Here is a 16,914-nt window from a genome sequence, read left to right as displayed (position 1 = left end):
ACAGCATTATTCTAAACTATGTATACCACTTTCAATTTTAAGCAATTCCTTATAAGTTATAAAATATATATATTTTTTAATATTTTAATTATATTTAACTAATGAAGAAAAAAACGACCACATTAAGCCCCCCCATCCCATCCATATGCATTTTGACATAAGCATAATGTGCCTGCATTTTAAAGTTTCAGTCAAAACAGTGCAACAGTAAAGCGCGAATGCAAAAATACAGCTTGTAACGGAGCGAAGTAGAGGTGAAGATACTGTAACGTTAAGTCAAATGGGGTTGAGAAGGAACCCTGTGAACTAAGGATGCAGTTGCACGCGTGCCCTCTATGGCCAGTCACGCTGGCAGAGGTGTGGCGCCTTTTCACGATTTCAACACAGACGCTTCAAAACACGGGGCCATCTTGGGGGAAGACAGCCTGCTGTGAAGTTCACCGAATAGCCGCTACACGCTTTATAACCAACACATAACATCTAAGAGTGCCTCTAGATATGCCCAAAAGCAATCTACGAATAACTCAACGGTTGTTTGTCAACTTAACAAGGCCCTTTTCTCGATGACAGACCGACCCTCACCGCGCTCCGCCAGAATCAACTGACGTTTCTCGTGTCCCGCCTCCACGCAGGAGGACAACCAATGAGGGCTCCGCAAAAATCCAGCGTAATGACGTTTCCGCTTCTGCGCGCATGCGCAATGTCATTTTGTCCAAAGCTCCTCACTGTTCACATCGAAGATGGCGGCAGGCTTTGACCTGCTGTATAAGGATTTCTGTATTAAAAGAGTGGGAAAGAAACTTTTTTTTTACCGATACTTAAGGTTGTATTAGATTAGAAGTTTCCACATCTTGTCACAATAAGTTTGAGGTAAGCGCCCAGGCAGCCGGAAAATCACCCCGCTGACTCCGGGAAAAGAGGCAATTCAACTAACGTTAGCTAATGTTGATTTTCTGCGAGCTCTTGTACATATGAACATAATGAAAGCTGCTGCTCTTCAGGTGTGTTAGATGATTATTTCTCACAAGAGCATTGTTGCTAGTGGACTTGAGGTTACACGGGCGCTTGTCAAATCTGTATTGACATTGTGACACGAGACTCCCCTTCACTTGTTCCTTCGAAAAGCAAGTGGAGGGAAAAGCGGATGAAAACACAAACTTCCTGAACTGATGTGCCAGAGGCACAGATGGAAGACAGCTAAGGCGATCCAGTGTTTCTTAATGCTATGGTAACTACTTTGACCGGGACATCCACGGTGCAAACTTTGAACGGAGGCAATGCAATGGATCCGCACACTGAAAGCGGCACTCCAGTGTCCAGTGGCCCATCATCATCATCATCATCATCATCAGACGACGCTTCAACTTCTGTCCCAGTTGTTAATAACGGGCCCGGGGTAGCGAAAGGTGTCACTGTCACCCAAAGCCCAAACACAGTGATACAGTCTTCTTACGGGAATCCTCCAGCGGCAGCATCCAGTGCAGGTCCCTCAGTGACAGTTGTCAGGCCATCTATGCAAACTGCTGGAACAAGTTTAACTATTAACGGGAGTAATAACAATAACACCGTTTCGGCGACTGTAGCCAATATAGCGACACGTGGAATTACCATTACTACTAACGTTACTACTACTTGTACTACTACAACGACCCCAATTTTGATGAACCAGACTCCTGCTTCTGTCTCAGCGAGCAAGTCCGAGGCTACTAAAACTATTATCCAGCCCGCCGGCACCATGACTCTCGGCCCTGGAGTGGCCAAGGGGGCTGTTTTGCAGGGGGTTGCGAGAACTGCGGCTCCGGTTACTGTTGCATCAGCTGCGGGTCTGAGTCCTGCCATCAGGGCCATTGCGCCACAGGTGTTAGCGCCCCGACTCCCTCAGAGCACCCCGGGCCAGAACATCCATAACATCCAGCTACCTCCAGGTACATCAGTCACATTAGCACTCCCCTTGCATAGTGTATAATGATGTGAATTTGTGTAATAGAGGAAGTTGTAGAGATTTTAACAGCCATCTCTGATATTGTGCGAAGTTTGTGGTGCACACTGTAAGTGGTTCATATAACAGAAGTAGAGCAGCTAAAGTTCCTGAAATGCATATAAAGTATAGTTCTCCTTAGAACTGCACATCCTTCATACCTGCACATCTTTCTTAATTGTGCACGACACAAAAGGAAATCTTAAGACAGCTACATTCACTTTCACTGTATGGGAAAAAAAGGAGATGCTTTTTGCTTAATACCTTCTTTTGTGCTTAGAAGAAAAAAGGCGTACAGTTTTGGAACAACACAATGGGTAAATTATGGCTTTCACTGTGCGTTCACATTAATAGTTAGAAAGCATTGTTGATATCAATATATCATCTTGGATGTGATTTTTTTCATCTTAAAATCAAGACATTTTAAGGTGTTTTACCAGTAGCTGAATTTGTAGGGAAATGTAAGGTTGAAGTTTGGCCACAGTTCTTGCAAAAATTATTCCTTTCAAACGTTTTGTGAATTCTTGGTTATCTTAACTTGAGGTTGAAGGTTTAGAGTCTTCCATTCAAATTAAGTGCTAAAAAGTTTAAAATGTAACTTCCAGTGATTTTATAAGAACTTTTAAATTCTAATATATACTGGTTTCAGTATTTTTCAGTCTCGCATTCCTCTACCTCTTTTCTCCTTAAGTGATAAGTTACACTTGAGCATGTATAATTTCTTCGGACATCATGTTCTGCAGCATCTTTTTTTTAAAACATAAATTCATTATGTAGCTAATGACTAATAAAAAAAAATCAAAATGTAAAAATCCACTAAGAAGCCATGCTTTGATGTAATAATCCTCTATTGGTCAAGATAGAAATTTGCAGGATAAAGTTCACCAAACTAGAAAACTGAAAGTTCTTTGTATAAGCCTGCGTTTCCTTTCCAGTCTTCAGCATTCGCATACATATGAATGAAAGTCAATGGTATGAAAAGTAGTGTGACCTGCCTTTTACTGGGTGATTTTAGTGAAGACCTCAACACTATTCTCTTACTTCCTCACAGTCATAAGCACTAGTATTTGCTTCAGGAAATGCTCATGAAGTTACTCTCTTTTTTTTTTTTTGTAGTGATTTTTCTTTGACTGTATGCTCTGGTCATTCTGAGAAGCCTGTTGTCTGGCTGGACAGAATACTTGACAGATTTTTCTACAAGAGGCCATCTGGATTCTCCAACCAACAGTTTTTGTTCAGAACACATCCGTTGGTTCACCCGGTAACGGAGACTGAGTGTGTAGGGTTCTCCGTGTGCTGTGTAAATATAGGCCACCAACTGTGCGCATTATTCTTCTTGTCTCTAAGCAGGCCACGGTTACCAGACTTGACTCCAGCCAGATCAATAGGAAATTCTCACTAATGAATAACAGATTACACAGGAAGTGATGTCAGCCTTTCTGTATGTGTCATGTTTGTGTGTGTGCAGGTATGGTGTTGGTGCGTAGTGATAGTGGTCAGTTACTGATGATCCCACAGCAGATGTTGGCACAGATGCAGGCCCAGTCTCAGGCCGCCCGTCCTGCTGCCCCCACCAGCACCACCCCTGGGCAGATCACCTCTGCACAGGTAATACCCTCTGACCGCCCAAAACTCAACTGACACCTGCAGTACATATTTCAGAATGACTGCGGAATAATACATATATTTATGGTATTATATTATTATATATACTTAAATGTATTTAATAAATAATAATAAAAAATAATGTAGATAATTTATTATTTTATTTAAATTACATTGACTTGGTATAGTTATAATATGGGGTAGGGCTGGGCGATATTTGAAAAATATATATATATCTCGATATTGTAATTTTTTTTTATTATATTCAATATATATCTCAGTATGCTTGCATAATAAAAAAAACCCGGGGAAATAGGTAAACTTGGAAAAGTATTTATTTCTTTTTAGCTAAGAACACAAGTCTGTCTACTGTCTCTGTTTTAAGAGAAGCTCTGTGGCATGAAACTATGTTCCCACTGCCACTAAAAACACTCTCAGATGGGGAGCTATTTGCTGAAGCACATATGTATTTCTTATATATATTAATACCAAAGACTTCTACAGTCTCTCTGTCTATATTATGAAAACTGCTAAAACAAATGAAAAATATTATAAAAGTTAATCCTATGTTTCTCTATCCAAACAACAGCGATTGAGCTAGTGCATTTATACAGCGACCACAATCGCAAACAATACAGTCGCGATCTCATGACATAACACAGACCGGCTGAATGACGCTTTCATTTAGATCGCTAAACTCCAGCTTGTTTGTTTTTCAGATCATCTGCGGCGGTGCTTCCGCAATGAGGAGCGAGCATTTGTGTGCGCATGGTTGCCAGATTGCTTAAAATAAGCAAAACACCAGGAAGAAAATGTCTATGTAACAGCAAAGCTCTGATTCGGGGATTTGAACTCTTGATATCTGGCAACCGCACTCGTGAGAGCTCGCATAGTAGAGTCGTGTAGAGCAGTCCGCAGTGACACGTTCTGTTTCTTGGACATTTGGCGCGTTCTTTTGGGAAAGTATGCTTGAATTTGAAATATTTGATATTCAAGATATTTAAAATTTTTACATCGTCATCAAAATTATTCCGATATTATCGCTAATATTCGATATATCACCCAGCCCTAATATGGGGTATCAGATGCATGCTTTTAAAAACGGGATTTTCACACATACAATACGTGAAGTCTAGACTAGTGCATGATTCAGTTTATTAATACATTCACATTCAAAGTATCTTTTATTATTTAAATCATTTCAAATATCAGTATTCAATGTTTAATATATCAAAAGAACTATGCAAAAATACATTCATATCTTGCATTAAACAGTGTGTAAATACATCTAAATGCCACTTCAGATGCAACTTCTGTGTTTCCTCTGTGTTGCAAAAATGAATTTTGTTGAACCTGATTTCATTTGCTTGGTAACAGCCCAAGTGTCTTATAGAATTTGACTCAAAAGATAATGGACACTTTTAGAAAAATTACTTTATGAAGGTAGAAAAGGCCATAAAATGGAAAACATTAATTTCTTAAACTTGTTGGAAAACATTAATTTCTATCCGGGAACTGACCACCACACAGAACATGAAGAATATCAAAAACTTTAGGAGTCAGCTGTCCAAGGTACCAGCAAAATAACACACTCAGCAAAAATTGTTTATTGTTATTGTTGTCGTAGATATTTTTATTGTCAAAATCGCACACCCCTAGTATTAATTCATAAATACACTATTGTTAGAAAGCAGTTGAATATGGTGTTACATGTTATTGATTTGTTTTATTCTAAATTGAGATTATTCATTAGATCACAAAAATGCTATGTTTTAAAGCATAAACATGTAGCGACACACAGCATGGGTCTAATGGGGTATGTGAAAGTTTTTGTCAACTAGCTACTTACTAGTTGGTTCCATTCTTTTTAATTCATTCCCCATGTTGACATTTACTCATTAATGTCTGTCTGATATTTGCAGGCACCTGGAACTCCTCTGATGGCCCGACAGGTGACTCCTACCACCATCATAAAGCAGGGCTCTCCTGCAGCCAGCAGCACGGTCACTACCACACTCCAGAGACCACCTGTACAGGTAGCTATGAAAGACACATCATGTAGGAAAAGTCCCTTCAGAAATGACAGGAATCAATCTGCGCTATAAGGTGTATTTCTGAGGTGGCTGTTATCTTCTCTCTCTGGTGTGTCAGCAGGCCTCCTCTGTGGGTGCAGTGTTGTCAGTGCAGGCAGGAACCGCCCAGAGGACTGTGACCGCTGCCCCAGGGACCACCGTCTCCTCAGCAACGGTGAGAGGCTGCACTAGCTTAGCAGTCACACAAAGACACGCCGGTCCACAACCGAAGAAACGGTCCTGAGCGTTTAGCTTCATGCTTAAAGGCTTCTCGAATGCTCTGTAAACTGACCTGATTAAATATGGTAAAAAGGAGTTAAAGAGACTTACGAGTGCAAACCTAAATGGAATGTCTGTTCTCAGAGTGGGAATCCCCTGATGTCCCCAACTGATGCAAGGCTCATGCCATTAAATCTTAACCTGAACATTTGTATGCATCCAAGGTACAGATGCAAGATAACCTGAAGCTGCTGCAGAGTAAATCTACGTTGTGCTAATGCAATCACTTTTCTTTTTTATAGGAGACAATGGAGAATGTAAAGAAATGTAGGAACTTCTTGTCCACGCTGATAAAGCTGGCCACTAGTGGTAAGCAGTCATCAGAGACTGTCGCTAACGTTAAAGAGCTGGTCAAGAACCTGCTGGTGAGTTTCAGAAGTTGAGTGTGTTTTTGTATGTTTCTAACTTTGTGAAATTTTTTTGACATTTTATCAGAATTGTGCAAGTTGTTATTTTTTTAAATGAGGTGTTTAACCCCTGAATTGAACAGATTACCTTTTGTTAACTGATAACTTTGTTAAATGGGTGTTTCATAGTCTACCCCTGCAGTGGGGTCCAAATCTGTGACCATTCATAAAAATGCTTCTATTTTATTCACTACTGTTCAAAAGTATTTTTTTTTAACATTATTTAATAAGTCTTTAATGCACAACATATGGATGCATTTATTTGATCAAATATGCAGCAAAAAAATAATATTGTTGCGCTATATGCAATATTACTATTATTATTAAATGACCAGTTTGTATTTAAAATTTTAATTTATTCCTGTGCCTTTACTCTAGTCTTTAGTGTCACAAGATCCTTCAGAAATCATTTTAATATACTGATTTGCTCAAGAAATATTTCTTATCATTATTAATGTTGAAAATAGTTGTGCTGCTTAAGATTTTTTGGTGAAAAACATGATACTTTTGCTCATTTTAATGTGTCCTTTCTGAATAAATGTTTAGTGTAATATTTATAAATGTATTTGTGTAATAATTGCATACATTTTAAGATTTTTAATGTATTCCATACAATTGAAAAAATAATTCTAAATGAAAAAAAATACATAAGTATAATTTCATTAAAAAGTGTAATTAATATGAATTCCTTAATAATTATATTGTTTGCCTGCAGAAAATGTACTTGAGCTGCATGAATATATTGATGTGCTTCAATGGAAACATTTTGAGGTTTTATTATGTTCAGAAGCTCACAAATGTGCTTAGTTAAATAGAAATAGTAAAGACTCATATATTTCTTCTTCATTTTACACTGTAACTTTTCTTTGTTTGACATTTTTTTTTCAATGTTCTAAAATGTTTATTTAAATTAATATTTTAATATGGTTTCAGACTTTTGAACCCACTGTATTAGTCATTGGTCGTGGGGGATATGAACCTGTATTGGTGTTTGTCCCCTCAGGAAGGGTCGATTGAAGCAGAAGAGTTCACCAGCAGGCTCTACAAAGAGCTCAACTCCTCTCCTCAGCCTTATTTAGTGCCTTTCCTTAAGGTAAAGATCTTAAAATTCAATGAAAATGTAACTCAAATCATGTCATTCGGAACCAGATAATTATATAACATTTAATAAATTTCTGTAAGTATCTACTGATTGGAGAAAAATAATTTAAGAGCAACCTGGGGTTAAGTTTATACACAATGTTTATTGAACAAGATTGTTTCACAAAGCACACATAAGCAGCGTGGTCATTTGGGTGGTTGTGTTGACACACACTTCCTACTTGGCGACTAGGCAAATGGAATTGCTTTAAATCATTATTTGCAATTGCTTGTATGACGATTTATTGCCAGACAGTACTATTTCCCACAATTAATTCCTCCTTTTCCTTTCTTCAGAGGAGTCTTCCAGCTCTTAGACAGCTCACTCCTGACTCCACAGCCTTCATCCAGCAGAGCCAGGGCCTCCAGGCGCCCGCTGTGGTGCTGACCAGCTCTAACACGGCTGGTGCCACCTCCACAGCTCCCTGCACGCTCATCCAGCCTGCCCTCAGCAACTCCAGCCAGACTGCCTCTCTGGTAAACACAGACCTACATGCATAATTTACTTGATGTGTTGTTTAGTGAGGTGCAAGGACACTGTTGGGATTATTAATGCTAACGGCACATTGCAGGTAAAATGAAGTGTTTAGTCTTAATTTACACTGAGCTAAATGAATGGAGCTTAATTGCTTTAGTACAGTAGTTTAAATTGTTGAATGGTAATGCCTGTATTTGCCTTGTGGCAAAGTAAAAAATCACTCTGAGCTGTGTCAATTATTACAATAGGAAACATCATATGCATGCCATTATAACTAACTGATGTTTCTTACACGTTGACAAAGAGTAAGGTTTTGTGCCTGATAATACTGATTAAGGACAAGGGTTAGGAATATGTATATATGATATAACAAATAATAATAGTATTATAATTAGGTGCGAAGAAACCTCTTGTTATTAATATTATATTACTTATTATTTGAAACAAATGTCAAAATATATGTATACATGATCTATTATAATAGTAATATTAATTCATATATAAACAAATATTTAAAAACTAAATATACATGATTAATGACTGTTTTATCAGCTGGCCTAAAATTCTCTCAATGGTTGTAATAATAGAATTGCATTCAATGTTGTTGTTAAGGTATTGCAGTCTCAACAGCAGGGGGCAATAGTGAAGCCCCCTCAGCTTACCCTGACAACCACTCCCATGGTGACGCTCAGGGGTCAACCCCACAGCCACATAGTGGTGGGTCAGCCTCAGGTGCAGCTCAAACAGTTCCAGACAGGTGAGTGTGTCCGTCTAACCCATCACTGTCTGTTTTTTTTCATAACATAATGACGTAACCTCTCTCTCTTTCTGTGTCTGTCAGTCGCTGTGAAGCAGGGTGTTGTGAGTAGCACTAAACTGGCTCCGGGCTCTGTGTCTGTAGCGTTAGCTCAGAAGAATAAAACCAAGGATGGTGCTGGAGGAACTTTCAGGTTTGTGTTGCGTTCATTTCACTTTTCTGCTGCCATGCGCAGCAACGTTTACCCAGGAGACATTGTGCACAACATACATGAGTAATACACAAAGTTTAGCTAAACTGATTGTGATGAAAAGATGTTGCATTTTCCTCAATGTTAATTCATTTCAGGCTGTACACAGTAGTTTGTGTGTGAATTATAACCGTTAGAGTGCCATTATCATGACCATGGGTCACATAACAGTTTAATATAAACTAACTTTAGCACTCACTATTTCTAATTCTATTCTTAAAAAAAAAACATGAACACGAACACTCGCTTGCTCTATTCTTTTTCTATTCTATTAGTTTTCTTTTTATTTATTACATTATTTAAAAGCCCTTGCTAGGTGTACTACGTTTACACCCCATCTGCCCCCTGGTTGTCCGAGGTTCTCCGTAAACATCGCTCTAAACTCAGGGCTGCAGAGAGGAAATGGCAGAAATCAAGAAACTCTACCAACCTCAGTGTGTATCAGTCTCTCCTCTCTTCCTTCTCTGCAAATGTCTTCACGGCTAAAACATCCTACTACCACAACAAAATTAACAGCTGTTGTGACGCTCTGACACTCTTCAAGACTTTCTCTTCTCTTCTTAATCCGCCGCCACCTCCTCCATCGACTCTTACAGTGGACGACTTCGCAGTTTTCTTCACAAATAAGACAAGATCCATCAGTGACCAATTCTCCACACCGCAGACTGAGGACAAATTCACAATGACCGACGCACACTCTTTCTCCTCCTCCTCCCCACTCTCAGAGTTGGACGTCTCCAAACTTCTCCTGTCCAATCATCCTACTACTTGTCCACTTGATCCGATCCCCACTCACCTCCTTCAAGCGACCTCTCCTTCAGTCATACCTTCGCTTACTCACATTATCAACTCCTCTCTTCACTCTGGAACATTTCCCTCAGCATTCAAGCAGGCTCGGGTAAGCCCATTGCTCAAGAAACCATCTCTAAATCCAGCACTTCTTGAAAACTACAGACCGGTATCCCTTCTTCTATTCATTGCAAAGACACTTGAGCGAGCTGTGTTCAACCAGCTTTCTATGTTCCTTGTACAGAACAACCTCCTGGACAGCAACCAATCTGGCTTCAAAAGTGGCCACTCAACTGAGACTGCTCTGCTCTCGGTTACTGAAGCCCTGCGACTAGCAAGAGCAGCTTCAAAATCCTCAGTACTCATCTTACTGGACCTGTCTGCTGCTTTTGACACTGTTAATCACCAGATTCTCCTGTCCACCCTCAGAAAGATGGGCATCTCTGGAACTGCACTCCTGTGGGCTAAGTCCTACCTCTCTGACAGATCCTTCAGTGTGTCTTGGAGGGGTGATGTTTCAAAGTCACAACACCTTGCTACTGGGGTTCCTCAAGGCTCAGTACTTGGACCACTTCTCTTCTCCATCTACATGACGTCATTAGGATCTGTCATTCAGAAGCATGGCTGTTCTAATCACTGCTACGCTGATGACACCCAACTCTACTTCTCATTCCAGCCAGATGACCCGACGGTAGCTGCTCGCATTTCAGCCTGTCTTAGTGACATTTCTAGCTGGATGAATGACCCTCACCTTCAGCTTAACCTCACGAAGACAGAACTCCTGGTGATTCCAGCTAACCCATTGCTTCATCACAAACTTCTCTATACAGCTGGGCTCATCAACCATTACTCCTTCGAGGACAGCCAGAAACCTAGGAGTTGTGATGGATCATCAGTTAAGCTTCACAGACCACATTGCTACAACTACCCGCTCCTGCAGGTTTGCCTCATACAACATTAGGAAGATTAGACCCTTCCTGTCAGAGCAAGCCACCCAACTTCTTGTCCAAGCTCTTGTTCTCTCCAGACTGGACTATTGTAATGCTCTCCTGGCGGGCCTTCCTGCATGTACTGTCAAGCCTCTGCAATTTATCCAGAATGCAGCAGCGAGGGTTGTCTTCAATGAGCCAAAAAAAGCTCATGTTACTCCTCGCATCAAATTCAAGGTACTGATGCTTGCCTACAGGATGACCACTGGCACGGCACCAACATACCTAAACTCACTGGTTAAATCTTATGTGCCCTCCAGAAGTTTGTGCTCTGCAAGTGAACGCCGCCTTGTGGTGCCATCCCAAAGAAGTTCAAAATCACTCTCACAGACCTTTTCCTGGACTGTGCCCAGCTGGTGGAATGACCTCCCAATCTCAATTCGTACATGTTCTCATTTTCAAGAAACATTTAAAGACTCATCTTTTTCGCCTGCACTTAACCAACTAATACTAGCACTTTTCCTTTTCTTGTATTTTCATTTATATATAAAAAAAAAAAAAAAACCTGGCTATGCGTTCTATACTAGACTAACTGAGACTTGTCATGGCACTTGTATACTGTTGTTGTTCTCTTGTTGACCTGACTGCTTCTATTGTTCTCATTTGTAAGTCGCTTTGGATAAAAGCGTCTGCTAAATGATTAAATGTAAATGTTTAAGCTAACTGAGACTTGTTATAGCACTAGTATTTCTTTTTGTTGTTTATTGCTTCCATTGTCCTCATTTGTACAGTAAGTCGCTTTGGATAAAAGCGTCTGCTAAATGACTAAATGTAAATGTAATATACATTTTTATACTGTGAACCAGTGTTATTTTAGTATTTTATAAAAGTATATTTTTCTGTTATATATTTGAAAGTATGGTAATTGTCATTTGAGTATCAATACAAAAATGTTATAGTACAGTGGTTCCCAATCCTGGTCCTAGAGAACCCCCAATGTCTCTCTTATCTGACACACACATTTGAGGTCTTGGGAGTCTTCACTAATGAGCTGATGAGTTGAATCAGGTGTGTTTGAATAGGAAGACATCTAAAATGTGCAGTGTTGGGGGTATTCCAGGACCAGGATTTGGAACCACTGGTATAGTATATACTGTAGATCTAGTTTTGCAGCATTTGTAAAACTAGAGGAACAGACTCTCAAACTCTTTCTAACATATGTCCTTGTACATCTTAAATCTGAACAGGGATGATGATGACATTAATGACGTGGCCTCAATGGCAGGCGTTAATCTTTCCGAAGAGAGCGCACGTATCCTGGCCACCAACTCGGAGCTGGTTGGTGCAGTCACGCGGTCTTGCAAGGATGAAGCTTTCCTCTCTGCCAGCATGCTACAGCACAAGATACTAGAGATAGGTGAGACTTCTAGTTACCGAATTTTTACTACAACATACTGTTTTACCAGAGCTAACAGTTGTTGTCCTCTATGTGGTCAGGCCAAAGGTTTGGAGTGACAGAGCTGGGTCCCGAGGTTGTGAACATCGTCTCTCATGCCACTCAGCAGAGACTGCAAAACCTTCTAGAGAAGGTCTCATTGATCGCCCAGCAAAAGAACATGACTTACAAGGCAAGTCTGCTGCCCCAGTACGGCTAGCTCATTAAAGTATGTTTATAGTAACATATTTTTTTATATTTCTTCACCAAACTTTGTTGAACCCTGGATGGGTTTCCTTTTTGTCCGAATCGGAATTAGGAATCCAGAGGCTGTTGCAGGTTTCAGTTTCGAAAGCGCTCTATCCTTTGAGTGTCAGCTTTTGTTGTGAGCCTGTAAGGCTGTGTGTAATGTTAATGATGTGTGTGCAGGAGGATAGCCGGTACGAGCAGGTGGAGGATGTTCGCTCTCAGCTGAAGTTCTTTGAGCAACTTGACCAGTTGGAGAAACAGAAGAAAGAGGAGCAGGAGAGAGAAATTTTAATGAAGGCAGCTAAGGTTAGTAAACCACCTCCAGCCATTCTCTCTCTCACACACTCACACACTCACCTCTATTACTATCATGAGGGCGAGTGAATCTGCAGTACCGTATTTTCCGCACTATAAGGCGCACCTTCAATGAATGGACTATTTTGGAACTGTTTTCATATATAGAGCGCACCGGATTATAAGGCGCATAGAATAGAAGATACTGCAGTCAAACATTTGACTGGGTTTGCGTTATGCATCCACTAGATGGAGCTGTGCTAAAGGGAATGTCAACAGAGCACCTTGATCCATATATAAGGCGCTCTGGATTATAAGGCGCACTGTCGTTTTTTGAGAAAATTGAAAGGCTTTTAAGTGCGCCTTATAGTGCGGAAAATGCGGTATTTCTCTCTCTTGTGTCGCTTCACTTTTGTCCAGTACCATAGCTCATAGAAATGGCTATAAGTTCACCAAGTTTCAAATTCAAATTTGCTTATTTAGACACTCTACTTTCAAGAACTGAAATGTAAGAAATTATATAAATGAACACACAAATAATAATAATAATAAAAGTGATATACTCTCAACGCAGTATCATTAGGCATAAGTAAAGTAACGTACTAACGAAACACCACCATTTATATGAATAATCGGATAATCAACCTGGAGGAATGCAGGCTAGCATTATTTATAATTGCTCGTAATTTGTTAGGATTTTTTTAGAATATCTTTTATGATGTTAATTGTTTGCTATATTTCAGGATTGTTTTTTTTAATCTTGCCTAGTCAAACTTAAAATAAATCTCTCTCTGTCCCTCTATCTCTGTTTATACTCTCTCTGTCTATATTTATTCATGTATACTACAGTTCAAAACTTTGAAATTAATTATTTTATTCAGCTGGGGTGCATTACTATGATCAGTGATGAAATACAAGGGATGGTGAAGACAAAAAAATGCTGTTCTTTTGTACTTTCTGTTGTTTCAAACCTTCAGTATTAGTAAAAATAGTACACGTTTCTTGAGCACCAAATCAGCATATGAATGATTTCTGAATGGTCATGTGACACTGAAAACCAGAGTAATGGCAAAAAAAAAATCACATCACAGGAATAAATTAAATTTTAAAATATATTAAAATAGGAAAAAGTTGAATTCTTATAATATTTCACAGTATTACTGTTTTTGCCGTATTTTTTGATCAGAAAATTTTGAAACTTCTTTCAAAAGCATTACAAAACCTTACTGTGTCCAAACTTATGAATCATAGTGTAAGTGTACATCTAAAAAGAGGGAGAAACCTACATTATTTGTGTCAAACTTGCAAAACAAAAAACATTAAATGAATCACGATGAAATATTTTCATTGATTGACAGCCTTCATTGTTTTCATAATTATTTGATTCCAGCAGATGTCTCTGTGTGTTTTGACTGTTGATCCTCTCTAATTGCTATTTATGTTTTGCAGTCACGCTCGCGACAAGAGGACCCCGAGCAGCTGCGGCTGAAACAGAAGGCCAAAGAGGTAAGATGGCATACTCGAGATGTTTATCTTGTCAGAGGACCATTGTGTTTGATTATGGGTCAGAGCTGATATATGTGTGCCTGTGGCTACAGATGCAGCAGCAGGAATTGGCTCAGATTCAACAGAGAGATGCCAACTTGACGGCATTGGCGGCTATCGGACCCAGAAAGAAAAGAAAACTGGATTCTCCATCATTTGGGACTGACACAGAGGTACCAAACATCTCACCCTCATCATGGCAGTCTGCCGCCCTTCTCCTCATCCCCTTCTGTCCCTCTTCGTGCCCTCTTTAAATAATTTAGCACCTGTTGGGCAGATTTAAGATGTCAGGTTGTGCTTCAAGGGTCTCAAATTGTCACAAATGTCAGATAGGACAGTCTAAAGACCAAGTCAGACACAACCATTTTGTTCAGAAATTCTTTACAGAATTTTAAGAATATATTCCTGTATCATGCTGCTTATTATTTTGTGTTGTTTATATATTTTTCTTATATTATCATTCACATTTTGCAGTGAAAAACTTTACAAAATTAAGAATGTATTTAAATTATAATTCTATATCATGTTATTTTTTTAAAATATAAATATTACAATATCATAAATTTTCTGATTTTTTAATTTAAATAAATATTTAAATGATTTTGTGAAAAATTGTCAGCAAATTCTTACAATTTTAAATATACATTTGTTTAATGAAATGTATTTCTTATATAATTTACAAATTTGAGAACTTTACTATTTGAAAATATTTAAAAATATAATTCTATATCATGTTATTTTAATTTAATATAAATGTGTATATATATATTACATTATAGCATCATTAAATTTTTTCAGAGAAACTATTTTGATATTACTTTATGTAAATTATATAATTTTCAAAACAATTCTAGAAATATTTTACACAAATGTATTGAACACGTGTGTGTTCAAATGAAGTCTCACTCATTTTCTTTTCTCCCTTAGAATGGTCACTATTACATTACACCTATTTTATCAATCTACCAACAATGAGTATTAAAATGTTAGTTTAGATCGGATTGTTGTCATAGTTCATATGTGTGTGTGTGTGTATGTGTGTGTGTGTATGTTGACAGGGCTCAGGTTTGTGCGCCAGTGCAGCTGGGGGCTTAAATGCAGGAGCGTCGAGGCAGTACACTCGCCAGCGCATCACGCGTGTAAACCTCAGGGATCTGCTCTTCTGTCTAGAGAACGAGAGAAGCACCAGCCACTCACAACTGCTCTACCGAGCCCTTCTCAAATAGCAGATAGCCCATGTCCTTCCCTCATTTCAGCCTTTAGGGCTCTATCCCTCATTCGTTCTGTCTTTTTTGTTGTTATCATCATTCTTTGTCATTCCCTTTGCTTCTTTCTTTATTGCTCTTTCACACTTTCTGTCACTGTCTCACACATACACATTGTGCATTTTCCTTTCCTGTCTTTCAAGCTGACTCGTGCTCGTCTCATTTTCACTTTTTATCGGTTTTCTTTCTTTTATTTTGCCTTGTTTTTAGATTTCTGCCCCTTTTGGATATTACTCTTCAGAAATTGTTAAAAGAAAATTGCAATTATATATCATGTTTTTCATAGAAGGTGGCTTTGTAATGTGCAAATTACTTATGTAAAAAAATAATTCACAGTGGAACTGCCCATTCATTTTATATTTGTGTTTTTACAAAGATGTTTTAAGAAATAAAAGTGGACAAAGTTTCTAAAAAAATCTTGGTGGTGTGGTTTTATAATAGGTCATGCATATAAGAATCCCTTATTGCTAGATTTGAAAAGGACCGTTTACTTTAATTAACCGATTCAAATACATTATTCTCGATTCGTTTGAATCACAATTGTTCCCTTACCCACAGGATTTAGTGTTGTCAAAGTGTTCTTTTTAAATATAACATGTTATCACTAGGTTTTATGATCGTGGTTACCATACTTCAACGTTTATTTCACCCAGGCGAGTGATTTACAAACGCGTTGCGAATTGGTTCAAACGAATGAATAAAAAAAACTAGTTCAAAAGAACCATTCGTTGGTGAATCAGACATCACATGGTTATTCTCTTGTTGTGCACTAGGTGGCACTGAAGACCTGAGTTTATTGCATCTGGGTCTATTAGAAAACAAATGGTAGTTTGTTGCTGAAAATGAAAAATATTTACACATAAATTACCATTCAGACGTTTCTGCATTTAAAAGTACATGTTCTGACTTCTAAATGACTTCAGCCAGTTATTGGTTGTTCAGTGACAGCTTTATGGTGGAACTATGATTTTCCTCCCTGTCAAAATGAGCAGTGTGGATAGATTAAACACTTCATTGTTAGACTTTGGCTCTCAAACTTATCCAGTCACAGTCATCCCTTCTGGATATACGCAGGTTTAACAGTTAAACTCAAGACAGTTGGCAAGGCAAGATGCCATGGATCGAGTTAATGCTTCTAGGCTACAAGTAGCTCATTCTGTAAATCTAAAGGACTGCATGTTCAGTCTAAGGTCAAAAAGTACGTATCCTGAACAACCTTATACCTCATTGTGTAGATTTAGCCACTCGAGACAAAATTGACTACCACTATCCCTCAGAATACCTCTGACATGTTAGCCTCCCTCTTCTGCCCTTTGTGTGCGGGCACAATCCAGTGTTTTCCATGGTAATTCCCTTCTTCGCTGCAAAGGGCCACTGTTCCTCTAGAGCTAAGCCCATATAAGCTCCCTCTCAGGAGGAAGAAAGAGGCTGACTGGTTGCCT

At 38.8% G+C, this 16,914-nt stretch overlaps 2 protein-coding genes across 3 annotated transcripts in view; both read left to right on the top strand.

Moving 5' to 3' along the window:
- The window catches only part of LOC132126797 (sodium- and chloride-dependent neutral and basic amino acid transporter B(0+)-like), a 63,867-nt gene that overhangs the window by 14,062 nt on the left and 32,891 nt on the right, over nucleotides 1–16,914 (top strand). The gene's annotated exons all lie outside the window — the stretch shown is intronic.
- On the top strand, nucleotides 397–15,605 carry LOC132126120 (transcription initiation factor TFIID subunit 4-like). 2 transcript variants are annotated; one of them, XM_059537181.1, is made up of 15 exons: nucleotides 397–1,925; nucleotides 3,447–3,586; nucleotides 5,506–5,619; nucleotides 5,738–5,830; nucleotides 6,177–6,299; nucleotides 7,345–7,434; nucleotides 7,779–7,958; nucleotides 8,572–8,716; nucleotides 8,801–8,909; nucleotides 11,932–12,101; nucleotides 12,182–12,312; nucleotides 12,549–12,674; nucleotides 14,112–14,168; nucleotides 14,261–14,380; nucleotides 15,266–15,605. In XM_059537181.1, the coding sequence occupies exons 1-15, from the start codon at nucleotides 1,226–1,228 to the stop codon at nucleotides 15,431–15,433; spliced, it is 2,466 nt and encodes an 821-aa protein (XP_059393164.1). In that variant the 5' UTR covers nucleotides 397–1,225; the 3' UTR covers nucleotides 15,434–15,605. The 2 variants fall into 2 exon arrangements, with proteins under 2 accessions (XP_059393164.1, XP_059393163.1); XM_059537180.1 differs by having other exon boundaries at nucleotides 5,735–5,830.

Source organism: Carassius carassius, chromosome 44 (assembly GCF_963082965.1).
Source record: "Carassius carassius chromosome 44, fCarCar2.1, whole genome shotgun sequence".
NCBI classification, from domain to species: domain Eukaryota; kingdom Metazoa; phylum Chordata; class Actinopteri; order Cypriniformes; family Cyprinidae; genus Carassius; species Carassius carassius.
The sequence above is the reverse complement of the archived record's forward strand: the minus strand, read 5'-3'. Positions and strand labels throughout refer to the sequence as shown.

Coding starts and splice junctions, on each gene's coding strand:
- LOC132126120 (XM_059537180.1), top strand. CDS start 1,226: ATGGTAACTACTTTGACCGGGACATCCACGGTGCAAACTTTGAACGGA. Junction 12,313..12,548: donor AAAAGAACATGACTTACAAG/GCAAGTCTGCTG, acceptor ATGTGTGTGCAG/GAGGATAGCCGGTACGAGCA. Junction 12,675..14,111: donor TTTTAATGAAGGCAGCTAAG/GTTAGTAAACCA, acceptor TATGTTTTGCAG/TCACGCTCGCGACAAGAGGA.